Below are 18,272 nucleotides of genomic sequence, written 5' to 3' on the forward strand. Positions count from 1 at the left end.
GAGAGAACAAAAGACAAAACACATACTAAGTATCACACACACACACAGACAAATCTGCTTAATTATACACTGCTGTGCGCGAGGCCCCAGATTTCTTTCCAAAGCGGCTTGTGGTAGCTGGATTAGGAGCTCTGATTTACTAATGTACCCTCCTGAGTTTGGGCCAGGATTGGGATTCAGATTAGGATTAAGAGCTGTAGGTTGAGACTTGCATTGGTCAGTCTGGAGAGAGATGGGTAAGCTTTAATGCACAAAGATAAACACACAATGGGGAATTCCTCTTACACTGGAAAAATCTCACTGACCTAATTGATTGTCTTTTGGAGGAATTTACTCTTGATGCTGTAATCCAATATAATGCAATGCACCTCATGTGTGTCAGGGTTTGGGGTTGAGGAGGTGAGGCCAGGACTCAAGTGCAGGAAACAAGGGCTTCTTTATTAATAAAATAAAACAGACGTCATAAACTATAGACTAGACTAGACTAGACTAGACTAGACTAGACTAGACAACAGACAGGAGGAACATACAAGGTAGAATTACAACGACGAACCAGCACAGGACTGAAAACACAAGGAGAATAAATAGGGAGACCAAACAAAGCAGGTAACGAGGGAGGACAGGTGGGGCAAATGAATCAATCAGGTAAAAAGATGGGCGGGGCAAGACAAATTGACAGGAGAGCACATGGCAAGGGCACGGCAGGGCAGACAGCAAGGACGGAGTCGAACGGGCAGGCACAGCTGGCAAGGCAAGATACTCGGGCGGCTCTGGGATGACCTCCTTGGCTGTTTCTGTGAAAGCAGGCTGCTCAGGGACGGCCTCCAGGGCCTCCTTGAGCCGAGCCGGCATGACAGGCAGCTTGGGCGGAGCCGGCAGGGCAAGGAGCTGTGTGGTCATATCGTGGAGAGCAGGGAGCTCTGGGACCACCAGGCTTCTTGAGACGGAGGAAGCCTTCCTTCTCTTCCTCCGCTTACGTCTGCAAGGCGATGGCGTGGAGATTGCTGCCTCAGAGGGAACTCCAGCATTCACGGCCACCTCTGGGGGAACTGCAGCATTCACGGCCACCTCTGGGGGAACTGCAGCATTCACGGCCACCTCTGGGGGAACTGCAGCCTCTTAAGCTGGAGGATTCCCTTGACGATCGAGGAAATCATTGTGATATTCCCCGAATGTCAAGTGATTCAGCCCTCTCATCCTCCACCACTTAAGGGGCTCATCAAGGGCATAGCTTAATAAGTCCTTAAGAGTCACATCATTAAACCCCAGTCCCTCTGCAGCAGCGCTGAACTAAGTGCAAACTCCCTCACATCAGTCCCCTGTTGACGAAGGGAACTCGTCTTGAATTGGAGCATGCGCTGGTAGAGAGGGCTGGAGACAGTGGAGACTGGTGGATGGTGTGGTCCCATCTTCCGCTGAGACCTCATATTGGCTGGTTTATTCTATCAGGGTTTGGGGTTGAGGAGATGAGGCGAGGACTCAAGTGCAGGAAACAAGGGCTTCTTTATTAATATGACTTGACTTGACTTGACTTGACTTGACTTGACTTGACTATTACAACTTTTACAATTACCTCTTGAAGGTAGAATTACGACAACGAACCAGCACAGGACCACAAGGAGAATAAATAGGAGAGCAAACAAAGCAGGTAATGAGGGAGGACAGGTGGGTCAAATGAATCAATAATCAGGTAACAAGATGGGTGGGGCAAGACAAATTGACAGAAGAGCACATGGCAAAAGGAAACATATGACAAGCCATGTGCTCACACAAAATGAGACATGAACACGCAGCCAATGAGAACACTCATAAGCCAAGTGTTCACACAAAAAATGACAACATGAAAGCACAAAGCTAGTGTAAGCACAAGATGCGTGCTACACAGCACAAGACAAAACACGACATGAAAGCACATGAAATAAGGCACACAGACAAGACAAAACATGAGTGTCAGGGCTCTGTCACAAAACCAAGAAATATAGACAGAAGTGACAGAACCCTGACAATAGGAACACACATTGAAATTTCAATTCCTGATTGTCTAATATATTATATTACGAAACAAATATTCTACCGTCCAAAAGTTTGGCCTCAGTGAGATTTAAAAAATTTTTTTTTTAAATAAGTCTCTTGTGCTCACCAAGACTTTATTTAATTAATTTAAAGGGATACTTCACCGATTTTTCATATTAAACTATGTTATTCCCTTAACTAAGAGTAGTTACACGAGTAGTTACACGACCAAGTATGGTGACAAAATAAAACGCGGCGCTTTTCTAAGCGGGTAAAAAGGATAACTATAACGTATGGCGGAATAGCACTTGGGACTCGGGAACACTTCGACTCGGCGCAGTAAAAAGTCACGTTGGTTCTAATGACAGAAGTGAGAGGGAGAGGATTTTTCAGGTGTGACTTTTTACTGCGCCGAGTCGAAGAGCTCCCGAGTCCCAAGTGCTATTCCACCATATATTATAGTTATCCTTTTTATCCGCTTAGAAAAGCGCCACGTTTTATTTTGTGTCACCGTATTTGGTCATGTAACTACTCGTGTAACTGTATTTAAATAGTGAAAACGTGGAGGTGTTTGGTCACTTCTAGCTTCATCTCTGTCTGGATCCTAATGAATGAACTGGGCTAAGCTAAGTGCTATAAAAGTGTTGCCACGCGCCAGAGCGATTGAGTGCACGCACTGAGACGAGAGAGGTATGTATCAACTCGTCTTAGTTAAGGGAATAACACAGTTTAATATGAAAAATCTGTGAAGTATCCCTTTAATCAAAATGCAGTAATTGTGTAAAATGTGTGAAATATTATTACCATTTACTGTAACTATTTGAATTATGTTAAAATGTAATTTATTCCTGAGATGCAAAGCTGAATTTTCAGCATCATTACTCCAGTATTCAGTGTCACATGATCCTTCAGAAATCATTCTGTTAATCTGGTGCTAAAGAAACATTTGATTATCAATGTTGAAAACAGTTGTGCAGTTTGTGGAAATGGTAAAAACTTTTCCTTTTCAGGATTCTTTGATAAAACCTGTTGTTTTGAACTTTCTATTAATATGAAATAGAAATATTGGCAACACTTTATTTTAGGGTCCAATTCTCACTATTAAAGGGATACTCCACTTTAAAATGAAAATTCTGTCATCATATACTCACCCTCATGTTGTTTCAATCCTTTATGAATTTCTTTCTTCTGCTGAACATAAAGGAACATATTTAGAAGAATGTCAGTAACCAGACAGTTTCTGGTCTCATTGACTTCTATAGTATATTTTTTTCCTACTATGGAAGTCAATGAGACCAGAAACTGTCTGGTTACTGACATTCTTCTAAATATCTTCCTTTCTGTTCAGCAGAAGAAAGAATATGATGACAGAATTTCCATTTTAAAGTGGAGTATCCCTTTAACTAGTTGCTTATCAGCATGTGTATAACTAGGATATTGGCTCTTTATTAGAACTTATAAAGCAAGCACATTTTAATGCCTTATTCTGCAAGACCAAATTCTACATCCCTGGATCCTGCCCAATACCTAAACTTAACAACTACATTACTAACTATTAATAAACAATAATTAGGAGTTTGCAGCAATAGTCGTAGTTTATAGTAAGAATTGAATTTGGACCCTAATCTAAAGTGTGACCATAATCATTTGTAGTATTAGGCCTATAAAATGTTGTTACTGTCACTTTTAATCAATTCAATGCTTCCTTGCTGAATATAAGTATTAATTTATACAAATTTCTAACTGACCCCAAACTTTTGAAAGGTAGTGTGCTTTAAATAAATTAGCCTATTAAAGAAATACAATAAAATTATAAATTAATACAAAATATGATATATATAACAAAGCATGCAAACATGAGCATTTAAATATCCTTGTATTTATGCAAACTTGCCAAATAAATTCTGATCATTTCAATTCAAACAGTCGCAAAAAGCAGAATTGAGGAATATTTAGTCAAATTTTACTGAATGACTTTTAACAATATACTTTAAAGTATTTGACTGACACTGTGAAATTCAGTTTCCATGGTTTAATTCCTCTTCATTGTGAATTAAATGCAAGTCACACATCAACCCCTAACAGACACTCACACACAAAGTTGCCAAGAAGCAATGTAAAGAGGCTGCCATTTTGGAACATCTCAAAAGCCATGTAAAACAGAGACCCTCTGTCCTATCCACTTGAATCACTTCCTCTCTTTCTCCCATTCATATATTCACACAGTCCCCCATGAGAGGGAAACGGAGATGACCGCGTATGCATGAATCATTTCTCACGTACCTCACGTGAGGTTAAAGTACTCGATTAAATTCTCATCTAGGTTCCCACCAGCACAGAGTTTAATATCAGTGCAATATTTGTATCCTTTTAAATCTATTTTGAAATATTTAAAGGCTAAATGATAAAGAGTCACTGGATTGACGAATATAAAACACTGTCACGACACAAAGACAGAGCAAGAGAGAGGCTACAAGAGGAAAACAGTTGTTTTGATTTTCAAAGGGGTCAGCTGACAGAAAAGAGAGGTTGGGAAAGAGAGACGCTGAAAGAAAAATAACACAAAAAACACAAGCTATAATGGAGTGAAGATGAGAAAATGTGACAGCGAGAGTGCGTTTCTCTTTCCGCCCAGTGCCAAAGCCTTTGAGAGGGGTTTCAGTCGCCTGTTTAGTAAGCATGTCAAGATCGCAAGAGAGAGGGGAATAGTGAGGGGGGGAAAGGGGGGTAAGATGATTGAGAGTGATAAAGGAATAGAGAAGAGAACTATTTTCTCATGACCTCACCAGTGAGACATTTAAATTTCGTAAGAGTGTGTGAAAGTATGCGGTCTTCATTATCTCACTGTTGCCTCTATTTACAATCAATATCACATATAATTAGGATAGTAATTTAATAATATCAATGAAGACCAATGTAAACATAAAGCTTTAGTGCTACAGTACTCTAAAAGCAGCACTGTACTGTTGAATGTAATCCATCTCAATGTTCTATCTTCATCTTCATTAAAAAACAGCACATAATCTTCCTCTCTCAGTAGTTGACATTTTTGGCTTATGTAACACTCTTGAGTGGGGAAAAAACTTATTGCAGAGCATAGAAAATTGCAAATGTCAACTTGTCTTCCTCTCATCTCTCCCACCAGCTTTCTCTCTCGGAGGGTCTACACAACACCGTTTTCAACTAAAAACTGAAAACTTTTTATGCATTTTGGCAATTCATTTACACGACAATGGCGTATTGGGGGCCTGAAAATGCAAACTTTTGAAAACGGGTTTTAAAGTGCACGTTTTTGTCGGTTTAAACTACAAAAACGTGAATTTGTGAAAACAGTAACGTCATGTGTATTACGTGTTCAGTCTATAGGCACGTAGTGTTTCTTGACCTCGCCAACTACTGGCCCGGCATACATAATACAGCGTTTTTAATCATTTTCGCTGATCCGTATGAACTGTCATGATTCGAGCGTTTAGAAACAAAATGAATGAGAAAGTTGTTCTTTTTCAAATATGAAATTTAATCGTAAGCTTGGCGAACAGTTTTGGAGAATTTGATGTTTCCCCATTCAAAGAAATAGGAGCTGCACTTGCATGCCCGAGAAGCGTTTCAAAGATGGCCACGGGGGAAAAGACTTGTCTTAAAGGGATTTTGTCGCTTTTGTCGAGAGTTTACAACTCTCATGCCCCTCCCCCACTATCAACGAATACCCTCCCATCGAGTTCGTAATCGTCAGTGCGTGTGCACCAGATTTTCTATGAACGAGCCCGTCTCATCAGCATCGATCAACACCATGGAGTACTCGCTACTCGGAGGTATGCTGCCCTGGCTAATCCACCCATAGATTGCAATTGCTAACGTCATTTATACTCTAAATGAGCTTATTTGATTTGTTAGTGTTTTGAAAGTGAGATACAAGTCTCGGATGAAGACTATGGCGAGGGGGATTGACAGTCAGATCTCACACCCCCCTGCGCTGATTGGACCCGATGATCCGGGAGCGGTGGATTTTTGCAAAAACAAATAACACGCTCCAGGTGGAGTTAGAAGCTCTGGGTTTTTTCTAAAACCCCCTTATTTATGTTGTTCTGTTGGATTATAGTGTCGATTTCACTGAATATGATCAAACAAATGTTGCCGACGGCAGCTTTAAGCAAATAGAACGGTTTGGCCCGACGGCAGAAAAGCGTCAAAAGCTTCTGATGGCCCAAACAGACCTGCAGTGCAATCTGGGGAAATATTTGAAGGAACATGTCAAGATGCTCCAATGAAATGTTCCTTGTACACAGATAATGCATTAACACTGGAATTACAAATTATCATTATGAATATAGAACATAAAGAGAAACAAAAGAATTGTCTATATTCTGAAGTTCAAAAGAACACTGGACCCCACAGACATATTTTTCAGAATTTCTTTTGTGTTTCACAGAAGATTATGGGTAAACTATCCTTTTAAAAATGCAAAAAATAAATAAAAAGTTAAATAGAGATGAGATGACTAGTATATGCTTTGTGGTAGCTGAAACAATTAAATTAGCCAACATTTTTAAAGTTGGCATGAAAAGACAATTCACCTATTTTCAAAATGCATGTTTTTGATCTTATTGTGAAAAATTCATCCATGATGCCATCCAACAATTCATCCATGACCTCGTATTTTTTAATCAATGTCTTAATTTAATCTATAGGCTGTATGTATGCTTGGCTGTTAAAAAAAAATATAATTACACAAACAAAAATTATAATACAATAAACTATAACATTCAGCTTAAGGTAGCTACAAGTATTATGCAGTTAAATGTCAAAATAACTTCAATATCATACACTAGAGTTGTGTAGAGTGAGGGTAAATTAAGCGCGATCTACTGTGATGCCACAATTGTTGCATTGTGGTCTATGTGGTCTTCATCACTGTCTCCTCTCCACCAGTAAGCTGGTGTGTGGTGGGCGTTCTGGCGCAATATGGCTGCCGTCGCATCATCCAAGTGGATGCTGCACATTGGTGGTGGTTGAGGAGATTCCCCCATCTATGTAAAGCGCTTTGAGGTCTCAGAAAAAGCGCTATATAAATGTAACGAATTATTATTATTATTATTATGGATCTGCACTACAGGCACATACTGAGTAAACTCACTCCCTCTGTCAAAATCGAGGGGTCGAGGGTTTAAATACACTACCCTCGCCCACTAGACGACGTTGAACGCACTTCAAAATGGCGGCATGGATTCCTCCAAGGGGAAGTGCTTAGGGAAGTTTGCAAGCGTATGTCTAAATGTGGAGTTAAACGGAGTCTGTATGTGAAGGATGAAGTTGATCATTATAGGTACTCAACGCTTGAGTACTCGATGGCTTCTGAGAGCGCAGACTAGTAGCACAGCTAACTAATTTATGCAAGCAAGCCCTAGCTAGCATTCAGATCTGCCTCTATCCAATAAACAACCGATGGATAGAACCAATTCCCAGCCCGACATGTTATTCTTTATTAAAAAATCAGTTTCACACATAATACAGAAAAAAAGATCTGCTGCAAATTCGGTTTCAACATCACTAAAATGCACAAGGGTTAGAGAACATGTTGAACTTTGTGAATGACCGGGAGGGCGCAGATTCCATGTATGCCTGCCAATTAGTTCAACAATGCAGCCAATTATCCTTATGCAAGAGACTACTCAACACTTAAGCCAGCTCACCTTCATTTTAAATCTGATGACTTAACCTAAAGGCAAGAGTCATTCTAAACTCTGCTGAATAAAACACACACTGGCACTCATGTGTTTATTTATAAATAGTACTGTGATGCTGCTTGGCAGGGGAGCTGGCATGAATGTCTCTGGCATCGGGGACAGGGTGTACTGTAGGTTCACAGCAGTATCAGCGAGAAACCGAACAGAGACATATAGAGATGCCAAACCTGTTGGATTAACAGTGCCAGCATCATGCACCCCATCCATGAAACCTGCAAACCTGCAAAACTGTTGTACAGTATGACCCACTAATAGTTATGCCACTTTAATCAAATATTTGGGCCAAAAACTGCACTCAGTGCATTGAGAAATTTCAGTTTTGGGACATGCATCAGCCAGTAATGAACATTAGAGCAGATCATTTGAAAATCTGATTTTCAATGCACAACCTTTTTTAAGCCTTAATATTCATGAATGTTTGCTTTTAATAATAATAATAATAATAATAATTAATATATTACATTATTATTATTGTTATTATTCATATTAATATTAATATGAATATAATATTATATATATATATATATTATCATTTTATTAAATTATAAAAGTATATTATAAAAAATATTTCATATTATACATCTAAAATGTAGCACACATACAGAATTACTTTTGTTTGAACATGCACATATTAAAATACTATTATTAAAAAAGTCAAAAATTTATGTAAAGCCTTTAAACAAGTTTTAAGTGTTAAATAACATTTCAAACAAATTATTCCTGACTCCAAAATATGCATTACATCCATTTTAAAAAGATTTTTAAAAATGCACTTACATTATATTAATCAGAATTTTCTGTCTCTGCAAGCGTTATTTGGAATATCTGCTGATTTCCAAACACAGAATAGCATTAACTTCGCCTCCCAAAAGATGTCAGGTGGTACAACCAAATATTTGTAAATATATTCCTAATTTTATGTCTAAGTGAAATCTTAACCCATTTGTGCCCAATTTTTTCTGAATGGTTTCATGCATATAATCCTGTTAATAGTGTCCTATGTGAACATGTTCAGCATTTATTTTCCCCAGGTTTTTTTTTTCTTTCTTGAAAATCATATTTGAATGTGTGGCAACTATAGTTGCCGGTGGGCAAATATGTTGTATGCACCCCTTCAATGTAAAATATGAATAGGAGGAGAACATTTGGCATTTATCTAAAAATAACTGCTTTCAACAGATCAATCTTTATTCATAAACAAATTTATTATGTATAAAAGTCGAAGAACATTTGATGCAGACCCAAAAAAACGGCATCTAGCTTATAATCTCTTGAATATGAAAACACAACAAACAACAAATCCATTTGCCTTAACCATTGTGCGCTGTTCAGGGTCTTTTTGACCCACATTTCTGACTTTCATTCATGGGGATAACATGGATAATTTGACATGGTTTAGTGTAAGATTTTTGCCCATCTTTTGGAAAATGCTGTTTTAAAAGTAACAAATTATCACTTTAACCAGTAGATGGCTGCAGAGCACCACTATTTGCTATTTGCTTTTTGACTAACTGAAAGACATCTTTTCACAAGTTTTTCCAGTTGTACTCATATCTACATATAATGAAATCACAATTATAATAATAAAAGTTACTTTTTGTCAAAGTTTAGGCACTCTTTGTACTGAAAAAAAAATCTGTTTTTCAGTAATGTTATATTATGATTAGAATCAAATGAATTTGATCAATGGACAAAATTCATCCTCAAAATCAGAAACAACACAGAACACACAGACAGAAATGAAGTGGCACACTTTAAATTTGTAGAATTATATGAAATACAGATGTTTGAAATAAATGATAAACTCTAAAAACTCCAACTTTTCTCTTTGTAACATCCTGATCAGGTTTGATTCTAATCATAATGTAACATTATTGAAAACTGATTTTTTTTTTCAGTACAAAAACTGCCAAACTTTGACAAAAAGTAACTTTTATTGTTATAATTGTGATTTCATTATATGTAGATATAAATCTAACTGGAAAAACTTGTGAAAAGATGTCTTTTAGTTTGAAACTTTTAGTACTTTTAGAGCTCTGCAGCCATCTACTGTTTTTTTTTTTTTTTACTTTTAAAACTGCATTTTCCAAGATTTTGCCAAAAATCTTACACTAAACCATGTCAAATTATCCATGTTATCCCCATGAATGAAAGTTAGAAATGTGGGTATTTTATAAGGCAAATTTTTTTATTTTATTTTTGAACATTTTGTGGAGTAAAAATGTCCAAATGTAGAGTAAAAACATAAATAAACTGAGTAAAATTACATTTGTTTAAAATATATATATTGTTACAAAATTACATTTTGTTGCCTGGGGTCTCTCAGACCCCAAACAGCCTGACTGTAAACCACAAACGAACAGCGCACAAGGGTTAAAGTTGTGGAACATAGTGCAGAACAACGTGCAGCCATAACAGGGCATTGTGTATCAAAAAGTTAAATGAAAATAAATAAATACAAATAAATAGAATGAAGAAAAAAAAATATCTATATAGAGATGTCATTTAAAGGGTTAAGTTATGTTTATGCACTAAACAAGACCAATAAACTTGATTTATTAACCTATTAACACAGTATACCCCATTTTCCCATGATATATGTACTTACAAGGCATTTGCCCACCGGCTTTTGACTAAGTATACAAAAAACTATCGATCTCTTGAAAGATTTGTTTTGTTTGGATGATTCTAGAGACCTTCATGATTATGTAGATATATATATATATGTCAACAAAAAAAAACGTATTAGTAACATGAAAATGACCTTTCTTTGGGAGGGTTTGCCTTCGCCATGCTTCCTGGAAGTAGGGGTAGGAAGTTGACAGCCTCATGTGACAGGGAGGAAGTGAATACCTTTTTTTTTTTCTTGAAATCCTTTATTTGGTTGTTTGCTTGCATGTCATTGAGAAATAAACATGGACAACATCTAGAAAATTATTTACAAAAGGAAAATGACAACTATGCACTGCGGCAACTATAGTTGCCGGTGGGCTTAAATGGGTTTAAGTAACCCCTAGAGTGTCTACAGTGCCTAACACATTGTTATTTGATGGCTGTGTATTTTATACATATTAATTTATAATTACTGCATTTTAGTGGCAAGGTATTTAGGATCTTTAGCATCCAATTTTACTTTTAAAGACAGACAATAATCATAAGTATACAAATAAATGTATTCAATACAATAACCATTCACAATGTAGTTTTCAGACATTTGTTCGCTTTGACCTTTATTTGTTGGTTTAAATCAAGAATTTACATGGTTGCACCACCTGACACCATTAATATGCTAAATACTGGATTTTTCCCCCCCCATTTCAATTACAAATACAAGTTTTTCAGGCAACAGTCTCTATTGAAGTAAAATTATTATATTTATCAATTTATCAACAGAATAAATCACATGTTTTTATATTGATACAAAAAGAATAATCAGCTCAAGTCAACATCAAAAATGCATTCATCAAAATGTTTAAAAGATGAAATGCATAGCAACTGAAATGGAACACAATATATAAATAACTAATAAAGAAGATTCATCACATCTCTTCTCTTTGTGCAATATATGTTTTTCTTGCAGCCACATTATTTTTACACTGTGTCGTGCTGAGTTTTTAGTCCCACTTTATATTAAGTGTCTTTAATTACTACTAACATTTAAATTAATCATTTGGTACAATGAACTTATGTACATACATGTTTTTACATTTTACTTATATTTAAAAATAACTGCATATTACATCTGTAATTAATTTCTGTAATGACATCTATAATTACACTGTTAAACCTTTCCCTTACCCCTTAACCCTTAACCCTACCCATTCCAGCAAACCTGTCCCAAACCTTACCTGTCCCACCTCAATATCAGTACAAGTGTTTTACAAAACAACATGAACAAGAAAGAACATCATTGTAACGGATCACAATCTCATTCTGTTTTAGTTTCGTTTTCATTTATTGTTATGTTCCGTTTTGCCAGATTTTTCTGAGAATTTTAGTTTCCATGGTTATTCTTATTCATTATACTTTCTCTCCTGTTTGTAGTTCCTTTGATTACTCTGTCTGTGTTAAACCCTTAGTTTCCTATGGGGTCCGTTCTTCGTACGTGGATTACTCAATTAGCTGGATTTCGCAATTTGCTGGATTTGACATGATCAGGATTGTTAAATTCTTCAAAGATTTTTCAGACTTATTTCATGCAAACAAATTAAATTGCATCTTTTTAAGCGGAGGTGATACTTAAAGTCTGTTCAAGCCACTGCTGCTTTCTTACAAGATACCCTAATGATAATTTTAAATAATAATAATGATTTAAAAATAAATTTGCAAATAATCTTATAATGTTGTGTAGTCTATTATAATATAGACACAGCCAGTTTTACTAATTGAAAGATTTAATTGAGAGGGAATAACACCAAATAATTTTATTGGAGTTTTACACACAGTTACAGCTAGTTAGTCTAAGCTGTGCATTAATTTGCAGCTATTATGGGAAGTGGCTTGATGCATGCAGATAACTTTTTTAATTTTTTATGCTGTCTGCTATGCAATTAAACAAAAAAAAATCTTGACCCTTAAGAAACTAATTAATGCTGTCACATAACAAATCATCTTCACAAGTCAAATTAAACGAATAGCTAATTACAACATTGAAATAAAAATGTAAAGCCTGTAAAAAATAATAGAAATTGTGAAATAATGTAAATCATTGGGAATCATGTAACAAACAGTACATTTAATTTATCTATTATAACTTATGTTGTTTTGGTCGCTTGGCTGTTTCCTTATAAAGGTCCAGAAATTTAAGTTTTTCGTCAGGTGTGTGATGTTCTTTTTTAATATGATGTCATTACGTTGCTGTCTTGCCGACAGCCAATCGCTACATTGCTGATCATGGTTTCAAGTATCGATATAGGCCTATCTCCCCTTTCCAATGAACACAAGAACGCACAGTAATCTCATACGACTTAATCCAGATATTTTAATCAAATCCGCAAATTCGTTTGAAGAACCGAATTAGCCAGAGATCAGTTATCACGATTAGAAGATCTGGCATCTGTCAAATCACTTCAGATGTATTAAGCGAGGAAAGAAGAACGAACCCCTGTTCATTGTTCCATGTCATCGTAGTTTAACTTGGTTGATGTTTACATATTCCTGTGATATACTGTGTTCCCTGAGCATTGTTATTAAAGACATATTCTAGTATTTTCATGTTTCGTGCAATTTACAACAACCAAGACGCCTGACAATCATACCTAACAATTTTTTTTGATGTAACTGCATAGTGGTTAAAGACCTTATGACCTTTTTTTTTTACTTGATTATTTGAACATTATTTACAATTATTTAAAAATTATCATCATGAATATACTTGAAAGTGTAAAACATCTTAAACTTAAAACTAACATTTTATAATAATAATTTAAAAAACAAAAAGAATTGACGGATATATATTTTTATTTAATATTTTGCTTAAATATATTTATTTAACTTAATGTTTTTTAATTCATATAAGGACATTCATTGCAGTTGCACCACCTGACTTCCTGCTTGCGCCACCTCACTTTTGCAAATAATTTTCCATTGAATAGGCTTCTACTTGGATGCCTGTTTTAGCTTTTGCTTTCATTAGCAAGTTCACGCATATCACTTATAAATACAATAAAGAGGTTTATGATGAAATAAATATTCCTAATTTTACACTGCTTGCACAGCATGACATGAAATGCGTACCATCCTTGAAAGTAGCCATTTTTATCAGTATTTGAGAGAGATCTACAAACCTTTTCACTCTGCCACAAACATAAATTGAAATCATCTGGATGATGCATTTTCATGCTTGTTATTATCGTTTCACTTCAAAATAAAAGACCTATATTTGCAGTTGTGCCACCCTGACATTTGAGAACATAAATTGTCGGACAAGAGCTTTTTGATTATCTCAAAAGCTTTAAAACAAATGATATTTATAAAATTTGCTTATAGGAAAGGCTTTTACAAATAAAATGATGACAGTATTATTTTGAATTTATTATTATTAAAACACCATTTTAAATAGTCTGTGACATTTTGGGGGTTTAGGATACCAAAACATAAAACAATACTTCTTATATGAACGTCATGTTACTGACCCATATAAGCTGTCGTATGTGGATTTCTAGATACCATCATTTTGTCATAATCAGGTTAATGTGTTTGAATGACTGATTCATAATCAGAATGTCCGAATTCCAGTCAATGCAGGAATATTCTTGTGCATGTAAACATGATCAATGTGTGTGCACTGCACATCATCAGGCATTCGGAAGAGATCGTCCCCTTGTCAGTTTAAACCTAGAAATGTTGAACAAGTACAAAATTGGATCAGTGACATGCTTAATTCGACTGTAATGTTTTACTGCACAGACGCTGAAGATCAGCAAGTGTCCAACAGGTTATGTAGTTCCATAAGTTTCCAACAGTGTAGGCAGCTCTAGTGTCAGCGTCTGGCAGGATAAATACCATTGGCCCTCACTGGGAGCTCCATATGGGCAGGCTAGGCGGGCGCTAACACTTGCTCGTTGATGCTAATGCTCATTGACAGTCTCTGCTGTTATGAGACCGCAGTGGCAGATGGCTCTCTTGTGCAGTGCATGGAAAGGATCTAAACAACTTTAGGGAGAAAGTGCCCTAAAAAACGATCAGAGGTTGGTTTTAGAGGTTTTAAAATAAACATCCAGACAGACTAGTGTTATTGCATGGTTCAAAGACTAAATCTATGCACATTTTTGTGAATGCATCCTCCCTTTTTGTCTTTTTTTTCTCTCTCTCCTAAGGTTGAGGATGTGTGTGCCAGGTCTTGGCAAAAACACAAAGTACAGTAACAGCCTTTTGTCACAGCATGTCCACTAATTTCAGCTAAGCACTAACAATGCATGTTTCAGTTGTCCCTAGTTCAGCATAATAACAAAAGAAACAAATCATGAACAGAAGAAGGTACAGTAGCTACCCCTGCACAACAGTCAACAATACACAATACATTTCAACTAAATTAATAACTTGGATAATAAATATGTTTGACTGAACTCTCCAAGTATACTTCAAGCACTCAGCATGACTGAGTGCATGAAGTCAATATAAAATGGTGTTCGCAACACATTTTACTTCTTTAATGTTACTTATTTCTAAAGGAATCAGAGAATGCTGTGGGCAGGACTTGTTTTCAAGAATGGATAGATTGTGAAAAGTGGTGTATTTGACAAGTAGTCAGTGGTGAGGGGTTGAAAAAGACAACAAAAATCTTTTTCTTTGGAATAATGTGCACCAATTAATCATTCACAATAAGGGAGTGCCACAAGAACAGTGTATATAGCAAAGTCCATTTTGATTTTGCGTTAACTTTAAAGTAGTGGTCGACCGATATATCACTACTGTTTAGCAAAAACGTTTCGTGTTTTGACAGGACTTTATTTTGACAGTGCCCAGAAGTGCAGACATGAGCATTTTTTTTTAATTCTTGATTTCAAACTACATTACGCTATATCCAGTTTGCTGCAATCATGTCATGTCACTGTGTATTGTTTGTAAAATTAGCCTTACCTGGTCTTTATTTGAGAAAATAAGATTCCCAGTGCGCACAAACTTACCAGATTACTCAAGTGTATTGTTGGTTATAGCGTTTAGCTTTTTATCAATGTTTTAACTATTTCTGTGTGAAATATACTATAATATGATCACAGAATCAATAGGTTTCTAAAGAATAAATCTGTTTATTTAATTATAACTTTATACAAAAAAAAAAAAAATATCAATTAGGCTATTTCTTATTTAGCAAATATATGAAAATGTTTAAATTTAATTGCAGCAATTGTTATGCATATTATTCATAATAAATAGTGCAGTATAATATATATCAGACACCCTGCTCTCCAAGATATCGGTATCAACATGGCCATCAAAAACGGAATATTATACAACTTTAAAGCCACCTTCTGCAGTCTACAGCTAATCAATACTGTCAATCATAATTTACCACAAAGTGTGTTAATCAATACTGTCAATCATAATTTACCACGAAGTGTGTTAATCAATTCCAGCAACATGTCAGAGGAACTGTGCCATTTACATGTTCCAATCCCCACATGCATACACCCTCAGTTACAGTTCACTTCTAAAAAAGGAATTTCAATTAGAGGGAAAAGAGATCTGCATGGAATAGACCAAACTAGAATCTGCAGTAGTTACAAAAGCAAACTAAGCAAACTAAAATAAAAACAAGAGCACTGGATTTGTTAAATGACTTGATCATAAAAAGCAACCTAAAAGGTTAGAGTGCTTGGGTCAGTTTTATCATCAGAGCCCACATGCTTAATAGACGTCTTATATTGATGCAAGATGCATGCAGTGATGCTATAATACATAGACATTGGCAAGTCAGCCAAGAGGTCAGAGGTTCAGCTAAATGCAACTGTTTAAAGCGCCTTATGCAAATTATAAATTCCTTCTTTACACAGTCATTTGCTTGGCCAAGGCAACAGTAGTGTGATGCAGGTCAACCCCACCAATGTGAAAATTTAGTACACATGCAGCAAAGCCAATTGACCTCATCTTCACGTGATGTATTAAAGCAACAGTGTAAAAGAAAAAAGAAAAATGTAAGAACCAAAATTTACCAGAATACTGCTAATTTATAAAACGTGTACGTTATTTGGTCCAAGATTAGCCATGGATAAATACACTGAAATTATATTTATAGAAATGCTAATAAGAAAAATAATACTTGAATGAACTGAATAAAAGAACTAGAATGAGGTTGTGCTTTAGTAAATGTTCTCTCATTCACGTACATTTTTAAATATAAATAGTTCCTAAATTCCTAAGTATTATAAAAAATATATATTTTACATAGCCTAATGTAATTCATATGTAAGCACTGTTTTTGAGTGATATTTTTAGAGACACAATTTTAAAGAATATATTGTATTTTTGTATAAAAATTGACTCAGGTCTTCGATGGCTCTGATTCCAACAGGTCACAAACGATCTTTTGGAATCTCTGTTAAACGCAGGAAAGGCAAGCATTTAGAAATATGCTATAATAATAACAACAACTCAAACATGTACTCACCATTAGCACACAAAGGAATGATGTGCAGAAGCAGGACGCTGGACAGCACCATCGACTCCCAAACATAGACCGTAAAAAACAACGTGCGCCTGGAATTCATCATGACACAAACGGTCTTCAAAAACACTTAAACTGAACCAGCTGGATCTCGTATTCAAGATATAGTCATAAGGGAGATATTTGAGCAATAATCCAGGACATAAATCTCCTTAGAACGAATGCGTGACGAAGCGCACTACTTCATGCCAACTTCGGATGTTGTCTTCAGTTGTTATTCCTCTTTGGTTGAGATTCAGGCCACCTTATGCGTCGCTAGGGACCTGTCATCTCTTATCCAACTCCAAAAAGACGTTAAGACATGTAAATGTGTCTCATTAGTAATGAGAGCCAGTATTAGGCATTCACTAAGGAAGCGGAGAGTTTCGGTAATATTTGCAAGCTACAACTAACGGTAATTCCAGCAAACGCCTCGCGCGCACACTTAACCGCGCGCAGCCCGCAGCGAGTTTTATCAGTCGAACTCAGTTTGTGTGTGAAGTCATCTGCGCATGCGTCGCATTACCAACACAGTGCCCTGATTACTGAACTAGGGAGCTGATTGAGGCACACCCAATTGTGTTATGTCTGATAGAATCACTGCAAAAGTCAATCAACTCAGGAGTAAATATCGACCATTTACTGTCCTCAAATGCAAAGAGATTCACTTCGAAAATATAAATATGATGATACAGAAAGCGTTTAATTATAAATAATTTCAGTTATGCTGCTTGGATTGAGATACAAAAATGATGCAAGCGGGTACCACAAACAAAGCATCTGAAATTGGGTCACCCATAGACGCCAGTCCACACATAAGCAGTTTGTTAATATGTGCTGAAAGGAGGGACACTTAACAGCTTCTACATTATTAAAAAATGTAGCATCTGTAGAAAGCATTCTGGGTCGAATATGAAATGGATCAAAATTACTTTTTACCAGTGTAATTTTAGTATTATTTATATAGAAATATGGTATTAAGATTTTTAACTTTTATTTCATTTTTTTATATATATTTAAGTTTTAGTACTTCAGCTTTTCAATATCAAAAACAATTTGTAAAAAAAAAAAAAAAAAGGACTCACCCATGTTGTTCCAAGCATGTAATTCTTTCTTCAGTGAAACAGAAAAAATACATGAATGGAAATAAAGCAGCTAATTTTTTTCTCTTAAAATCTCCCCTTGCATCTCATTTATGAGCTCCACAGCTCCCATTCCCTTCACTCTCATATGTAAGGAAATTTTTCTTTTAAAAAATTTAAAGCAGCAAAAATACATCTGAAACAGATCAAGGAATGGTGCAGCTCAGTTTTCTTCATAGTTGACAACAGTTCATTGCCGCAAAATTTGCGAGATACTTTTATCACAAA

The 18,272-nt window shown here is 35.8% G+C and overlaps 1 protein-coding gene across 3 annotated transcripts in view; it reads right to left on the minus strand.

Annotated features, from left to right (window-relative positions):
- The window catches only part of cspg5b (chondroitin sulfate proteoglycan 5b), a 46,902-nt gene extending 29,505 nt beyond the window's left edge, over nucleotides 1-17,397 (minus strand). For all 3 annotated transcript variants that reach the window (XM_082185390.1, XM_082185389.1, XM_082185388.1), the window contains exon 1: nucleotides 16,867-17,397. In XM_082185390.1, the coding sequence (XP_082041516.1) occupies nucleotides 16,867-16,969 (103 nt within the window). In that variant the 5' untranslated portion in view covers nucleotides 16,970-17,397. The remainder of the gene's footprint in view (nucleotides 1-16,866) is intronic.
- Nucleotides 17,398-18,272: the final 875 nt, after the last annotated feature.

Source organism: Leuciscus leuciscus (assembly GCF_965113295.1).
Source record: "Leuciscus leuciscus genome assembly, chromosome: 12".
Classification (NCBI taxonomy): domain Eukaryota; kingdom Metazoa; phylum Chordata; class Actinopteri; order Cypriniformes; family Leuciscidae; genus Leuciscus; species Leuciscus leuciscus.